The sequence below is a fragment of the Medicago sativa genome, chromosome 3 (genome assembly GCF_051527215.1).
Source record: "Medicago sativa cultivar Bolivia chromosome 3, Bolivia_mono, whole genome shotgun sequence".
Classification (NCBI taxonomy): Eukaryota; Viridiplantae; Streptophyta; class Magnoliopsida; order Fabales; family Fabaceae; genus Medicago; species Medicago sativa.
The window spans coordinates 37,337,816-37,355,859 of record NC_140751.1 but is presented as its reverse complement, the minus strand read 5'-3'; the positions used below and the strand labels follow the sequence as shown (position 1 = coordinate 37,355,859).

Genomic DNA, 18,044 nt, shown 5'->3' with positions numbered 1-18,044 from the left:
ACACACTAATTTCTAAAGACCGGTTTCCCTTAGCCCCTCACCTTTCCGATGAAAGTCCGGTGAGAGTTTACTTCTAGTAACCAAGCCTATTTCGCTGACATGATTACTAGAAGATGCATAGAGGATTGAAACTACTCCTTGTCTCAATAATTGCAAAGACTATTTCACTGTTTTGCAATTATTGTCTAGATTCACTTGTTCCAACATCAAAACTCCGCTCTCGCTTTATGAATTGATGTTTGGGATGATGGATTAACGATTATCTAACCCTCCGCTTTCGCTTCCACAGTTTGATAATTGTTAATCCACGTTAAGACGGTGAATCTAGATTAGAAATTAGGGTTACATAGAAATTAGGGTTTAGGCTTGTTTTGTTTAGGATTGAGTCATTAGACTCCCCAACAATCCCAAGACGAAGAAGTCTACTCACTTATGTTCATCGTAGACATAGGGGAAGAAGAGAGAAAAACCGTAAAATAAATTGCAAAGAAAGTAAAAAGGAAATAAAGACTTTTTATTGAAATAATGCTTGAAATAAACAAAGTAAAAAGTGAATGTTTATGGTGGAGAGCTACTCTATTTATAGCTTTACAATTGACTTAGAAACTAAGCAACTAAAAGGATAAAACGGTAAAGCTGCAACAGGGTAACTTGGGCCCGAAGAAAAGCAGCAAAACAGGATCCTGGGGACGGGCACGGCCGTGCCACATGTTGGCACGGGCCGTGCCAAGCTTCTGACTTTGGAGGAACATATTTTTGTCCCGTATCTTCGTATTCTTGCGCTGTATTTGCTCCAGTCCTCTTTCTTTTGCTCCAAGGCACCTTCCACCATATATTCATTCCTAAAATAAAATAAAAGACAATTTAAAGTAAAAGATTCTAAAAGGAAATAAAATGCAATATAATTAAATCAAATCTTATTTAAAACTAAACTAAATAAAGCATTAAAATAGACTAATCTATGACTCATCAAACTCCCCCACACTTGAATCTTTGCTTGTCCTCAAGCAAAAGGCAATAGACATAGCAGCAACAAAAGATTTATTCATGGCAATATTAAGAACACATGTCTCAAAGAAAGGTTTTGCTTCAAGTACACTAATTATAATTTCAAATACTTCTCATGAACCTATTCTACCCAACATCAAGTCTCAAGTGAGTGTGTGTGTGCAGTCCAACCCTTTTCTTGCTCCTGTATAAGACAGATATTATGAGGAATAGGTTCTATCCTTAATGCTAAAGTAACCGAGAAAAGTCCTTTCTTCATTTCATATAAGAGTGATGGGAATTAAAATCAGATTAGATTAACAATTAAGCACAAGGGACTGCAGATGCTTAGGGGCTATCTATCCTCGTAGGAAGTCTTCTCGGATGTAATTGTCATTTCCCCCTAGATTCAAAATCACCCTAAGCAGTGCTGCAAAATTTTATTTGTTTCATCTCCGCGTAGGAAGTCTTTTTGGATGTAATTGTCCTTTCCCCCTAGCATTGATGAATTTGTTTTAATTTAAGTTCAAATTAGGGAGTCACCACCACAATTAGGAAGTTAGGGATTGTCCTTTCCCCCACATGTTGGTGCCATTCTCCCGCCCCATTTAACTTTTAACAATTAAAGAATATAACAATTAAGAACATTTGAATTTCCCACACAAACTTATACTACTTTTACTCTTAAGACTTTAAAGGGTCTAAGTTAACACTAAAGATAGAACGTGTTCCTTAAAATACCTATTCATACATTTGCTCAAGGATTGCAACCGGGTGCTTTTCTCATTGGAGAATTTCACAATAAAACAAGACATGGGCATAGCAAGAACATAAGAAACACAAGAAACTACTTTCATGTACAAGAAGCAACCTTTTAAAGAAGAGACAAAACAAAAAAATTTCATGCCATATTTTACATTAAAAACAAGCTACTAGTCATGCCTTTCACTATAAAAACAAAACAAAAGAATAAAGTTCAAGGGAGTTTGGACACTACGACTCTAGACACTTTATTAGCCCCCCCCCCCCCCCCCCCCCCACACACACACACACACTTAAGGGAAGCATTGTCCTCAATGATTCAAAAAAGAAAAGAAATTAAAAGAGAAGAAGAAGAAGAAGAAGAAAGAAGGAGTAGAAGAAGAGTAGTAGAGAGAGAAAAGAGAGAAGGGAAGAGAGGAAGAGGAAATCTCACATGTTCTCATTGAGGTCCATAAGTAGGACCTTGGAGTTGTAGATGTTGCATCATCCGGCGGAGCATCTCATTATTTCCTTGAGTTAAGCGGTTGCCCCTTTGCACACCGTTCCTTAGCCCGGTGATTTCAACACCTTGCCTTTGCTGCTCGGTGCTCATCCTTTCAACTTCATTGTGAATCCATGCCCATCTTTGATCTTCATTATGTTCATCGGCTTCATGGTCATGGTGCTCTTCCTCATGGTGCAATGGAGCACTTCCTCCCACATGTTGGTGCAAGTTAGCACCTTCTCCTTCATCTTGGTGCAAGTTAGCACCTTCTCCCTCATCATGTTGCTCACCAAGAACCTGCACATCATCAACATACAACCAATTTTCTTCCACCTCGGTGGTAGTCCGAGATGGGTTAGAAAGTAAAAACAAGATAGGCACATTTAGCTTGAGTTGGTAATGGAGGGGTGGACGTTGTTTAATGAAGTTCATAGCAATGAGGGTATCTATGTTGAGTCTATTGTTTCCCTCAATTGGTTTGATCCCCTCATCTTCACCTACTCCAAAACACCTAGCTATGTATGTAATGATGCCACCCACCACTATGTCTCCCCTACCGGGTGGTTTATTACCTAAGAAGTCTAGGTAGTCAATCAAATAGAAACAAATGTTGACGGGGTGGTTGTGGAGCATTGCCCATAACATGAACAACTCATCGGTTCTAGTATTTCCTAGCTCGGTTCTACCCCAAATAGTGCAAGCCATTACCCTTTGGAGGTACCTAAGTACGGGGTTGTGGATGTTGCTAGCTTTGTTGGCTCTAGGAACATAGTTGGAAACGCCGGTGATACGTGTCCAAAAGGCAGCTGGGTCATAGTTATCCGGTTTGAGGCTAGGATCCCAATGATCATGAATATATCCTTCATTTGCAAAACCTAAGGCCTCACAAAAGTGCTGAAGTGACATGTCATAATCAATATTCATCAACCGGAAAACAACTCTATGGTTAGGGTTATCAAAATTCAGCTTATCTTCAGTGAAAACAATTGAGCTTAAAAATTCATAAGTGAAATTTTCATAACCCCGCATAGGTTTCTGCAAATCAGTCCAACCTAATTTTCCTATCAACCTAGAAACATCATCGAAAAGCTCTAGCGCATCTAAAGTATTGGGATCAGGATAACGAGAAGGATGCAAGTGTTTAGAGATTAGAATTTTATACATGTCCCTTTGCTTGTTGTTTTTGAACTGGATTCCATGATTCTTCACTTGTGCTTGCTTCTTTGGGGGAGGTCCTCCTTGAGAGCTTGCTGGTTCCTTACCACTTCTTCTTGAAGCCATTTGACCTTTGTTTGAATTGGTTTGAAGGTTTAGGGTTTGGGAAGATTTCAAGTGCAAAGGATTGGTTTAGGGTTGGGGTTGATGTTTAAGGAAGGTTTGTTGGTTTGGATGTGGAGATTGGTTAAGGTTTTATGGTGTTTGGGTTAGGTTTTGAAATATTAGGGTTTTAGTGAATTATGGGTTTGGATGGATGAAAGATGTTTTTGATTGGTGGTTTTTGTTTTGGATGAAGTTTGTGGTTGATTGGTGAAAGAATTGAGTGATTTGGTTAAGATTTGAGGGAGATATGAGGGTTTGAAGGTTTGAAGGTTATGGAGGTTTAGAGAATTTAGAAAGATGAAAAAGGGTTGTTTTTTGTTAATGAGGAAGAAGAAAGAAAAATTTGTATATATGGGCCACTAGAGGTCGGGCACGGTCGTGCCACCTATTGGCACGGGCCGTGCCAGCTTCCTGACTTCATCCAACACCTTTTTTGCTTAAAAACTTGGCACGGCCGTGCCATTCCTAGCACGGGCCGTGCCACCTTTCTGGTCCTGGGGGCTTCAGAATTTTTCAATTTCTCGATTTTTTTCGAATCATACTTGGACAATTACCTACAAAACAACTGGAAACAAAGAAAAACAAAACAAAAGCGATTAAATGCGTGGGTTGCCTCCCACGAAGCGCTCTTTTAATGTCATTAGCTTGACAGTTAGAAAGAGTCCTTAGAATGGATCAAAGATATCATATTGTGTAGATGACGTTATAAAACGTTCTTTCACAACATGATCGTTAAGCATGCAACAAGAGTAAAGAGCGGGACCTTTCATAACATTTTCCAACTCAAATCCTACCATCTTATCACTCACTTGAAAGACTATCCTACCGTTCTTGACATCTATAAGAGCTCCCGCAGTGGCTAGGAAAGGCCTACCTAGGATTATGGGGACGTCTTCGTCCTCCGCAATGTCAACGACTACAAAATCAGTTGGGATATATATCCCTTCTATCTTAACCGGTATGTCCACGACAAAACCTACAAGTTTCATGGTAGAACGATCAGCTAGCTTCAACTTTATTTCGGTAGGTTTCAATTCTCCTATCCCTATCATTTTGAGAAGAGACAAAGGCAACAAACTAACACTAGCTCCTAAGTCATATAAGGCTTTGTTTATGGTTTCTTTCCCAATTTCACATGGTATGGCAAAGCTACCTGGATCTCTAAGCTTAGGGGGTGCTTCTTGAATGATTGCACTAGTTTCCTTGGCCAAGGCTATTGTCTCATTATGCTCTATAGCCCTTTTCTTTGAAAAAATTTCCTTTAAAAACTTGGCATATAGAGGCATCCTAGACAAAGCTTCAGCAAAGGGAAGTTTAATGCAAATCTTCCTAAGTATGTTAACAAATTTTTCAAACTTACCCTCTAGTTTAAGTTTATCAAGATTTAAGGGGGATGGAGTTTTGTTTTCTTCAAGCGGTTTTGCTTCATCTATCACAACTTTATCACCTAAAGGCTTGACACTTTCTTTCCCAATGTTTTTAACCTCAGCAAAAGTTTCGCCTAACTTACTACCCCCAAAGGATATGACATTAACTTGGGCTTTGGGATTGGCTTCGGTTTGACCAGGAAAGACTCCTGGTGTTTGGGAAGAGGTAGCCACTTGTTGGGCTATTTGAGCGATTTGAGTTTCAAGCATTTTAGAGTGAGTAGCAATAGAATCAACCTTGGTATTGAGCTTGGAAAGAGAATCATTCAGAAATCCGGTTTAGTTTTTAAGTTCTTGAAGTTGTTTAGTTTGGTTGGCAATAGAATTTTTTAACAAAATTTCCAAATTGGATTTCTGAGTGAATCTTTGGTTGTTTGCATAACCGGGTGGTGCTACTTGTCCATAGGGATTTTGGTTTTTATAAAAATTTTGATTTTGTCGCATCCCTTGGTTGTATTGAGCATAATTCATTTGCTCAACACCATTAATAGCACTACCTAGTTGGCAATCAACACCAGCATGACCAGTTATACCACATATTTCACAAGAAGGAGTAGGAGCAGAATTGATAGCACTAACATTGAGTTTTTCAAGTTTTTCGGTTAGTGTATCAATTTTAGAAGCAAGGTGGTCATAGTTAGAGACTTCGTACATACCTGCCTCCTTTTTGGAGGATGAAGAACTAGTGATGGCTCTCTCGTCGGTCCATTTGTAATGATTTTGAGCCATGTCTTCAATCAGGGCATACGCCTCCGTGTAGTTCTTGTTCATAAGTGCTCCACCTACAGCTGCATCAACAGACATCTTAGTGGTATAAGACAAGCCATTATAAAAAGTGTGGACTATAAGCCACTTCTCTAGGCCATGGTGGGGACAAAGTCTTAGCATTTCTTTGAAACGCTCCCACGCATCATAGAGAGATTCCCCATCTTTTTGGTTAAACCGTGTGATTTGGTCTCTAAGTTTAGCGGTTTTAGATGGTGGAAAGAAACGAGCAAGGAATGCTTGTCTCATCTGATCCCATGAGGTAATGGAGCCGACTTCGAGGGAATGGAACCAAGCGCTAGCTCTATCCCTTAAGGAAAAGGGAAAGAGGTGAAGTCTTACGGCTTCTTGGTTCTCCTTCATGGTTCCACTAATTCGTAGGAAAACAGAGATGTGAAGATTGGGATCCTCAGTGGGGGATCCAGAGAATTGGTTTTGCTGCACCAAGTTAAGTAGGGCAGGCTTAATTTCGAAATTGTCATCCTCAACCGTTGGGTACACAATAACAGCTTGTGGCTCAGCCGTAGACGGCGTTGCATACTCTTTGAGAGTGCGATTGGCCATGGCGGTGTTATTTCATGCGTCTCTCTTTCGTTTATGCAAATACCTTTCGATCTCGTTGATTATTACAACTCGATTTCTGATTTTTCGCATAAAAAATTGAGAACCCAAAAAGTTAACGATAACAGAAAAATAAAAAGTTAAAAATAAAATAAAAAGAAAAGAGAAAGAAGAAGAGAGAATTCTAATCACTAAGAAAAATTTAATCAAATTAGTTAACTCCCCGGCAACGGCGCCAAAAACTTGATAGGGCCAAACCGCAAGTGCACGGCCTATCGAAGTAATAGTAGTAAGTAAAAGTATCATTCCGCTAGGGAGTTGTTCAATTCAATTAACCTTTAGTGAATGATTAGACGGAGAGAAAGTTTAGTAAAAAGGGGGTTTGATTGCTGAAGATAAAAACAATATTAATAAAAAGCCTCGGGATCATTGGTTCATCATAATGACGAATCCTTCACTAGACAAGACTTAAACATCTAATTTCATGGTTTACACACTAATTTCTAAAGACCGGTTTCCCTTAGCCCCTCACCTTTCCGATGAAAGTCCGGTGAGAGTTTACTTCTAGTAACCAAGCCTATTTCGCTGACATGATTACTAGAAGATGCATAGAGGATTGAAACTACTCCTTGTCTCAATAATTTCAAAGACTATTTCACTGTTTTGCAATTATTGTCTAGATTCACTTGTTCCAACATCAAAACTCCTCTCTCGCTTTATGAATTGATGTTTGGAATGATGGATTAACGATTATCAAACCCTCCGCTTTCGCTTCGATAGTTTGATAATTGTTAATCCACGTTAAGACGGTGAATCTAGATTAGAAATTAGGGTTACATAGAAATTAGGGTTTAGGCTTGTTTTGTTTAGGATTGAGTCATTAGACTCCCCAACAATCCCAAGACGAAGAAGTCTACTCACTTATGTTCATCGTAGACATGGGGGAAGAAGAGAGAAAAACCGTAAAATAAATTGCAAAGAAAGTAAAAAGGAAATAAAGACTTTTTATTGAAATAATGCTTGAAATAAACAAAGTAAAAAGTGAATGTTTATGGTGGAGAGCTACTCTATTTATAGCTTTACAATTGACTTAGAAACTAAGCAACTAAAAGGATAAAACGGTAAAGCTGCAATAGGGTAACTTGGGCCCGAAGAAAAGCAGCAAAACAGGATCCTGGGGACGGGCACGGTCGTGCCACATGTTGGCACGGGCCGTGCCAAGCTTCTGACTTTGGGGGAACATATTTTTGTCCCGTATCTTCGTATTCTTGCGCTGTATTTGCTCCAGTCCTCTTTCTTTTGCTCCAAGGCACCTTCCACCATATATTCATTCCTAAAATAAAATAAAAGACAATTTAAAGTAAAATATTCTAAAAGGAAATAAAATGCAATATAATTAAATCAAATTTTGTTTAAAACTAAACTAAATAAAGCATTAAAATAGACTAATCTATGACTCATCAAAGCTGCAAACAAGATATCAAAGAGATTGTCCAAAAGAGGGCATTCTCTTGCAAAGACTGGCACGTGATGCTACTATTTGTGTTACATTGATATTGTACTTCAGTACATGTTTTAACAGGGGCAACCCCCCACCATCCCTCAGTATACGATTTAAAGACAGTGTCCCACATGGAGGTCAAAGTCCTGTCAACGGAAGTTCCAATGAAAGCTAAGCTTGATTGAATTTAAAAGTGTTATTGCCATGGGCCTTGGACAGTTATATCAAAAGGATAAAGCAGGTATTTGATAAAGAAGGCTCGTCCCCGTGAATGTCAAGAAAGTGACTTTGTGCTAAAAAATATGTTACCTGATGCCAGGGGCAAATGGATGCCAAATTACAAAGAATGGTGGTAAACTTGTATGTCCTGTGAATACCGATGTAGTCAAGAAATACTTTGTTAAAATGAAAAGCTCGATAAGTCGCAAACCTGAAAGGCGACTTAGGCAAAAAAAGAGCGTCTCGATGGACTGAAAACCCAAAAGGGCGGTCCATGCAAAAGTTAGAGACATATATATATATATATATATAAAAATGAATGATAAAAAAAATGTGTTTATCCTGATAGGTTGAAACCCGCAAGGGCGATCTATGCAAAAGTTAAGGATTATGACAAAGTAACTGCATCTGGTCGGACATGACTCACTTGGGGCATTTCAGCCATCAGAAGACCTCCGACTTATGGCAAGGTGACTGCATCAAATCAGATATGATTCATCTGGGGCATTTTTAACTGTCAAAGGATCTCTGATATGAAGTATCTACAAATCAAAGACTCGGAAGAGGGGAATTCAAAGTTGTTAGGGAGCATAACGATTATTGTGTTCAATGTACCTTTTCCAATATAATTACCATTTTCCAATTTTTTTTTTTAAATCCGTGGAACCACGCCTTTGGCAGGTCACCACTCTATTTACATTAATTTGAGCCTGTGCCCATTTATTTGAAATTCTCATTTATTCTGTTTGCATAATTTTCTTCTATTTTTGGTGTGAATACTTAAAGCAAAAATTTAAAAAAAAATTAATGTCTTTTGAAAAGCATAAACAACAGGTACATGTTCTTTGAGCTCATGAGTAGAAGAAGCATACATCAACATCTTTCTCAAGAACAGTAAAATTCTGCAGGTTAGGCATGGTCGAAGGTTGTGAGATGACCTCTGTCAAAAAAGAACACAAAAAAAAGAGCTCGCTAAGTCGAAAACCCGAAAGGGCGGCTTAAGCCAAAAATGAGCGTCTCGGTGGATTGAAAACCCGAAAGGGCGATCCAGGCAAAAATTAGGGGCATACAAAAAAAGAATATATTCCCGGTGGATTGAAAACCCGAAAGGGCGGTCCAGGCAAAAGTTAGGGATTTTCAAAAAAAAAAATGAAAAATGAAAAATGAATGAAAAAACAAAGACAGAGGCATCACAGTTGAAGTGGGCCAAATGGAAGAATGCACTTTATAGTGGTTTGATCGATGGCAACTTCCGTTAGTGATTTGGTTGATGGCGACTTATGCCAAGTGTTTGATTGATGGATCTTATCCCGAGAAATGGCGACTGCTGTCTGTGGTTTGATTAATGACATCTTTAGCCACTTGTGATTTGATTGATGGCACCTCTTGCCGGTGGTCCGATTGACCGTGACTCCTATCTGTGGTCTGATTGATGAGTTTTATCCAGTCAAATGGCTACTTTTACCTGTAGTTTGATAAATGATGACTTTTGCCTGTGGTTTGACAAATGGCGACTTTTGCCTGTGGCTTGACAAATGGCAACTTCTGCCAGGATGATTGATTGTTGAGTTTTATCCCGAGAAATGACGGCTCCTCCTGTGGTTTGATTAATAGTTGTTACCCCTTCAAGTGGCTTGATTAATGGGTTGTTATCCCTTCAGTTGGTTTGGTTAATGGGTCGTATCCTCATCAGTGCTTTGATTATTGGGTCGTATCCCCATCAGTGGGTTGTTACCCCTTTAGCGGTTGGATTAATAGTTTGTTACCTCTTCGGCGGTATAATTAATGTGCCATTACCCCTTTTGGTGGTATGATTAATGGGTTATTACCCATCCAGTGGTTGAATTGATGATATGTTACATCTTCAGTGACCTGATTAACGAGTTTGTTACCTCTTTAGTGGTTCAATTAATGGGTTGGTATTTAGTGCCCCTTCAAGTGGTTTGATTATGGGGCATTCTCCCTTCAGTGGTTTGATCAATGGGTTGTTTCTCCCTTCAAGTGGTTTGATTATGGGGCATTCTCCCTTCAGTGGTTTGATTAATGGGTTGTTTCTCTCTTCAAGTGGTTTGATTATGGGGCATTCTCCCTTTAGTGGTTTGATCAATGGGTTGTTTCTCCCTTCAAGTGGTTTAATTATGGGGCATTCTCCTTTCAATAATTGGTTAATGGGCTCTTCCCCCCTTTCAGTAGTTGATTATGGGTCTGGACTCCATCAGTTGGTTTGAAGGTGGGCTTTACCCCATCGATTTGGTTTGAGTATGGGCTTTACCCCATCAATTTGGTTTGAATATGGGCTTTACCCCATTAGTTTGGTTTAAATATGGGTTTTACCCCATCAATGGTTAAGAATGCGGGTTTACCCCATCAGTTTGTTTGAAGGGTTGTACCCCGGCAATGTTTTGATTCATCTACAGTGGTGTTACTCCCCAATGAAGATTACGAGTGTTTGTATTGCGATGTCGGGTCACTTCCGTATCACCTGCCCAATCGTGTCTCAACAATCTTTCTCTTATTCTATCATATGAGCCTCATACATATGCATTCATTCATGCATACATAGCATGCATACAAATATCATTTATACATGGTTGCATTATCCCCAGTGTCTTATTTCAATTGAAAAAGGCGTCATCCCCAAAATATTTGATTCAAAGTTCACCACCATTTAAATTCATTTCAAAGGGCAGGTCCCACCAAATATTCATCTTTACCAATGTTTTTAATTACCCCAATGTTTGTTCAAGCCTTGTGTTCGTCTTTACCAATTCTAAAGGTAGTAGACATCTAATTTCTTTCTTGCATTGTTTGTATTTACCTAATTCACGGTAACAGACAGGTCTTTTACCTAATTCACGGTAATTGACTAATTTCTTACATGTTTGTCTTTACTTAATTCACGGTAATAGACAGGTCTTTTACCTAATTCACGGTAATTGACTAATTTCTTTCTTGCATTGTCTTTACCTAATTCACGGTAACAGACAGGTCTTTTACCTAATTCACGGTAATTGACTAATTTCTTGCATGTTTGTCTTTACCTAATTCACGGTAATAAACAGGTCTTTTACCTAATTTACGGTAATTGACTAATTTTCTTTCCTACTTTGTTTGTCTTTACCTAATTCACGGTAATAGACAGGTCTTTTACCTAATTCACGGTAATTGACTAATTTTCTTTCCTACTTTGTTTGTCTTTACCTAATTCACGGTAATAGACAGGTCTTTTACCTAATTCACGGTAATTGACTAATATTCTCTCCTACTTTGTTTGTCTTTTACCTAATTCACGGTAATTGACTATTTTCTTTCTTGCATGTTTGTCTTTACCTAATTCACGGTAATAGACAGGTCTTTTACTTAATTCACGGTATTTGGCTATAATTCTCTCCTACTTTGTTTGTCTTTTACCTAATTCACGGTAATTGACTAGTTTCTTTCTTGTATGTTTGTCTTTACCTAATTCACGGTAATAGACAGGTCTTTTACCTAATTCACGGTAATTGGCTATAATCATTCCTACATTTGTTTGTCTCTACCTAATTCACGGTAATAGACAGATCCTTTACCTAATTCACGGTAATTGATTAATTTCTTTCTTGCATGTTTGTCTTTACCTAATTCACAGTAATAGACAGGTCTTTTGCCTAATTCACGGTAATTGACTGAGTTCTTTCTTACTTCGTCCGTCTTTACCAGTTCTAAAGGTAACGGACAGGTGTCGTTTCCCCTTGTAATATCGTCTTTACCAATTTTAAAGGTAACAGGCATGTGATTACGTCTTTTGTGAGGTCGTCTTTACCAATGTAAAGGTAATAGACAGTTATTTCCTCCCCAGTGTTGATTATCAGTTTGTTCCCCAGTCGATGTATGTTTGTTGTCGTTGCATCCATAAGGATATTGCACGCATGCATACCATAATACTCATAAGCATTGCATTTTTAGTACCATAACTGGTCCAAAAATGGTGCACTTAATATTTAAGTCTCCTCGACCCGTCGATTTAAAAGCTTTCTTTCAAATCTTCGTGACGAAGAAACTTAAATAGGGGCATCTGTCATACCCCATTTTTGGACCATTTAAAACTTTTGGTCGTATTTTAAGGCGGCTCAAAATCCTTTTTATTTTAATCAGTTAAAACTCCTGTTCAGTCATTGTTTAACATTTTTAAAATTTTTATCTTGTATTTTAAAGCAGGTATCATTTTATTTGCGTTTCACGTATGTTTAAAATCATTTTATTTGTTTTTTAAAATTTTTACGTGTACTTTTACAAGTTTTGAAGTTTTCTTAATTTATTTCCTTTTTAACCTTTTTAACTAATTTCCTTTTCATTCGTATCGTTTGAACCATTTAAAAGTTTTGCTCGCATTCTAAAAATACCGAGATTTTTAACCATTTCAGTCGAAATTTCGGAAGAGAGGTATTTTAAAATACCTCATTTACTGAAAGGGACTTTATTTTTTTATTATTATTATTATTAGTATTTTATTTTTATTATTTTTTTATTGTTATTATTATTATTATTATATTTCTTTTATTATTATTTCTTTTTTTTTTTTATTATTATGAGTCACGTGAGTTTTAGACTCACTTACATTTCATTTTTTGTTTTAATTTTCTTTTAGGTCTTAAGTTTTGTCCAAGGTCCAGGTGTCAGTCTAGTATTGGTCTCATTAGTAACTTGGTCCCCAATCTTCAGTGGTGTGCTGGCAATTTTTGTATCTGACCCATTTGAGGGTATTTTTGACATTGGTTCCATCAGTCAAACCCTAAAAAGTAGCAGTATTTATAGCAGCATTGAATGTCAGATACTGTTCACGAAAATGATTGGCAGCCGCAGCTTCTAATCCACAAACCCTAATTTTCCTTTTCATTCTACATTTTCAGATTAAAATACAAAAAAAAACCCACAAAAATCGTATGAACTTCATGAACTCATGAAGAACACATGAACACTCATACCTCATCTTTCCCAGAATCAACACAACACACAATTACAGACACTGATTCATAAGCAAACAACACTCTTATCTCGAATTCGGTTCAAGCAATAACTCGAATCTGAGTTCGTTTTCACCATAACCGAACCGAGAAGAACAAGGAGCTAGCAGATCGGACTCGTCAAGCAACAAATCGAGCAAGAACAACAACAAACATAACCGAGTTTGAAGAAGAAGAGGCGGATTCAAGTGATTTCCACTCCAACCGAAGCAGTTTTCAAAACGAGGATAAGAGGTAATCGATTCCTTTCTCTTTTAATCTTTTGACTGTGGTTTAGTGTGTATATGCAGTGATTATTTCAAACTACTTTTGAAATTTTTTTGAGTTTGAGTCCGAAGTTAAAACCATAGATCTAGACTTTGTTGTTGTTTATTTTTGAAAAACGATTGAAGAAATGAAATGAGGAAGAAAAAGGAAGTCTGTACGTGTATTTGGTTTTAAAAAAGAAGGTGGTTGCTACCTCCGGCGCGGCGACGCCGCCATAGATGGCCGGCCGACCACCGCATCGGAGATTTGGAGAAGATGAAGATGGCTGGAAATTTTTTAGAGAGAAGTTACACCTTCTCTCTCTAAAACCGTTTTTGTTTAAAGAGAAGTATGTATTTGTGATGTTTTTTTGTCAAGCTCTCTTTTATACTATTATTTGTTTGTCCAATCCTGTGTGTGTACAATCATAGCTTCACCATGTGATCTCAAGCTTAGACTGTCAGATCTCAGATCTGACGGTCAGTGATGCTCTTAGAGTGGGTTTTTCGCGCCTATGCTTCTTGTAATGCACTGTGTTCCTGTTTTTTAAACCGTTGGATCTTTGATCCTGTGGCTGTGATGATTTCTTTTGGATTCAGTTCTGGACCTCTTGATTCATCTAATGGTCCAGAACTGCCCAGCCTGAGCCCAACTATTTTAGGCATTAGGCCTAATTCTGTTCAATTGTTTTCTACTGTTTTAATATTTGCACCACTGTTTTCAGTTTTAGTACCCTAATTGCTTCTAAAATTTTATTCCTTGCATTTTTAAACACTTTAATTTTACTTGTTACTTGGTTGTTCATTTTTATTGCTTTTCTCGTATTGTTCTTTTTTTAATATGCTTGTCTTGATATTAATTGTGGTATATTTTTATCTCTTGTTTTTTTGTTTATAATTATTGCATGCATCATCCATTTTATTATTGTCATTGATTTTATTGTGTATAATTAGGAAATGGATGTATATTTTTACCATTGGTTGTAGCTTGGCAAAGAGGCCATAGAATGTATCTAGGAATTTTTTGTAATAATGTAGGTAACACAAGCACCGACACTTGCACCGACACCATATCACTTTACTTATCGCTTTTACCTCGCTTTACTTTTCGCATCGTTACGTTAGTTCACCGTTAGAAAAACCTTTTTATCTCAAAAATCAAATAAGCAAAAGTCAAATATTTTCTTAATAAACCTTGGATCCAAATCCAAGTTGATTTTTCCTTTTTATTTTCTTAACCAAACTCCTAATGAATCTTAATTAAACTTAGACTAAATTTCTTAAATAAAATGAAACAACCTCATTTCTATTTTATTCTTCTATACCTTGAGGTCTCGCAACCCTTCTTAAAACCTTTATCAAAATCAAATTAAAATCAACCTAACCCACAAAAAAAATATTTTTAAGAGAGAACTACGGCGGTTTTGATCCCTTTTAAGGGTACGTAGGCAAGAGTTTATTCCTTCCAAATCGATTAAATAAAAATAACAAAAACTCCTACTTATTCTCTCTCCATTCTCTTACTTATACTTTAAGCAATAAATTTTCAAATAAAATAAAGTTAGAAAGAGGTTCCCACGGAGTACCGTGGACGATGCGGGTGCCTAACACCTTCCCTAATCGTAATCAACCCACGGATCCAAATAAAGGGTTTAACTCATTTTCCCTTCCCATGAAAAATCGAGAAAGTCCAAACGATTGAGGGTTCAAAACCAATTAATGGATTGACACCCGAAAATCATGGTCTACAAACATCCTCCTTTTTGAATGACCCATTTAGTATGATAAATGCTGCTCCATACATAGCTGGGATTGCTACCCCTCCTGGCCTTCAGAATATCTGTGTTTGGGTAGTATTTAGCCTTAAGGCAATTAGAGAGCAGAGATTGTGGATATTTAAGTAGTCTCCACACCTGTTTTGCCAGTAGTGCTTCATTGAAGGTGCGCATTGTTCTGAAGCCTTGCCCACCATTGAATTTTGATTTGAAGAGAAACTCTCTGCTTTTCCAATGAATCATTCTCTTTTCTCCATTACCTCCCCACCAAAAGCTACAAATAGCTTTTTCAATTCTGTCACAGATACCTTGGGGAATAAGAAAAGTGCTCATAACATAGGTAGGGATAGCTTGGATCACAGCCCTGATTAGGACACCTCTACCTGAGAACGATAAATTCTTCTCCTTCTAACCTTTAAGCTTCTTTCTAACTCTTTCTATTATAAAGTTGAAGATTTGATTCTTGGATCTTCCCACTTGAGTAGGAAGCCCTAGGTACTTGTTGATGTTATTAGTAATTTTGATGGGCATAAATTGCTGAAACTCTGATTGGATATGAGGAGCCAGATTTGGGTTGAACACCATTTCTGATTTATGAAGGTTGATTTTTGGACCAGAAATTTTCTGATAATTTGTAAAGATATCCATCAGATGTTTAGCTTCTGTCTTGTTTGCCCTGCAAAACACCATGCTGTCATTAGCAAAAAATAGATGAGATAAAATAGGAGCACTTTTTGCTATAGAAATCCCATGAAGTTTGTTTTGATCATGGTACTTATTGATAAGCCCAGAAAGCACATCAGCGCAAAGAATGAAAAGATAAGGAGATAAGGGATCTCCTTGTCTTATACCCCTCCTGGGTTTGAAAACTGGTGTTGGGACCCCATTAATAAGAATGGATAAAGAAACACTTCTAACACAACGCATAATGGTGTTGACTAAGTTCATAGGAAACCCCATAGTTATAAGAGTAGCCTCTGGAAAGTTCCATTCTACCCTATCATAAGCCTTTTCCATGTCAAGTTTAATCCCAACCACACCTTTCTTTTTATTTTTAAGTTTTTTTAAGTAGTGAAATCCTTCAGAGCAAGAATGGTGTTGTCAGTGATAAGTCTATTAGGTAGAAATGCACTTTGTTGAGGGCTTATAATATCAGGCAGGATCTTTTTGAGTCTGTTTGCAATGGTTTTTGTGACAATCTTAAGCAAAACATTACAAAGGGCAATAGGTCTATAGTCAGATGGCATAATAGGATTTTTAATCTTAGGAATAAGACAAAGATAAGTGTAATTGATATTACCCGGATCTCCATTATTATTAAGGATATTGAGAACAAAATTGGTAATGTCAGTGCCAACAATATCCCAATAGGACTGATAGAAGAGGGTTGGTAAACCATCAGGTCCAGGAGCAGCTGTACTCTTCATTTGCTGAATAGCCTCAAAAACTTCTGTGGCACTGAAAGTTTGTTGCAAAAAGCTTTGGTGCTCCTTAGGAACTCTATCCTTGACCACTTCTAAAGTATTCTGAAAACTAATAGGATTATCAGTGTTAAAGATAGTTTTAAAATAATCAATGAAAGTAGAATTTATCTTGTCTTGATCACTCCAAGTATGACCATAGGTATCCTGGATGTTGCTGATTTTATTTTTTTGCTTTCTTTGGGAATCTTTTAAATGAAAATACTTAGAGTTTTTGTCCCCTGACTTGAGCCAATTGGATTTTGCTCTTTGTGCCCACCACAACTCATCCTCTTTCATGAGTTCATCAAGATCTCTTTCATGTTCCTTTATCTTCTGGATGGTATTGTCATCAGGTATAGCCCTCTTGAGATGCTTTAACTTTTGTTGAATGACTGAGATTTTTTTAGTAATGTCCCCAAATTTTTCCTTTCCCCAGCTGTGAAGGTGTTGTAAGGAGTCCTTTAATCTATTTATAGTGTCACCTGTGCTATGCTGCCAAGAACTTTTTAACAATAGTACTACTGTCATCATTTTGAAGCCATAGTTGCTCAAACCTCAAGATCTGACTATTATTCTTTGAATACCTGCAAGTATTGTTAGTCCAAAATTCCAAAAGCATAGGGCAATGATCAGAAGCATATCGTAGGAGATGCTTATTATTGTAGTTTGGGTATGTACTAATCCAATTAGAGGTGGCTAAAAATCTATCTAGTCTCTCTTTTATGTGTGTTTTGGCAGACTGATTATTTGCCCAAGTAAACTTGTCACCTATGTAGCCTAAATCAATGAGATTACAATCATTAATGGTATTATGGAAGTAATCAGAAAGTCTAGTATCAATAGGATTGCCACCCATTTTCTCATTATTATTTAAAAGAGTAAATTACAATCCCTTCCCCTCTTATGTTAAAATATACACTCCCCTCCCCTCTTATTCAAAACATATTAGAAAATATTTCACTCCCTTCCCTTAAGAGAAGCTTGAATTACATTTCCCTCCCCTCTTAAGTTAAAATCTACGCTTTAGTCCCTCAATAATTTTTTTTTATTTCTAATAATCTAGAAAAAAATAATCTAACACACTTCAAAGAAAAATAGTATTGCGGGTTCATTTTAATATAATCAAATTTTGAATACATATCTTTCTCTATTTTTTATTCACAATTTCATTAACATATAGTTTTAAACCCTATTATAAAATATGAAACAACCCAAAATAAAATTAAAATATTTAAAAAATTACTAAAGTCGATTAAGTATGGTTATTTAAAAGTGAATTTTATACTCTAAATTATAAAATTAATAACAAAAGATTTAAATTTAATTGTAATTGACATTTAGATTATAAAGAAACGAATTTATATTTTTTAAATGGTGATTCAAAATTAATATATATTATAAAAATATTTATTTATGTTAAAATAGATTAAAGTGTAGTCCATATATTATTAAGGGGGGGATGTAATTCAAGCATTTATAGGGGAGGAGATTATAAATTTTACTTTTCAAGGGAGGGGAGTGTATATTTTAAC

General features: G+C 36.9%; 1 protein-coding gene and 1 non-coding gene across 2 annotated transcripts; one reads left to right on the top strand and one right to left on the bottom strand.

Moving 5' to 3' along the window:
• Positions 1–5,259: 5,259 nt before the first annotated feature.
• On the bottom strand, positions 5,260–6,309 carry LOC146937453 (uncharacterized). The gene is made up of 2 exons (XM_085749434.1): positions 5,977–6,309; positions 5,260–5,742 (listed from the first exon to the last, which is right to left on the bottom strand). The coding sequence occupies exons 1-2, from the start codon at positions 6,307–6,309 to the stop codon at positions 5,260–5,262; spliced, it is 816 nt and encodes a 271-aa protein (XP_085605560.1).
• On the top strand, positions 5,840–5,946 carry LOC146937454 (small nucleolar RNA R71). Its single transcript, XR_015033604.1, has one exon. It is a non-coding gene; the product is annotated as a small nucleolar RNA R71 (small nucleolar RNA).
• Positions 6,310–18,044: the final 11,735 nt, after the last annotated feature.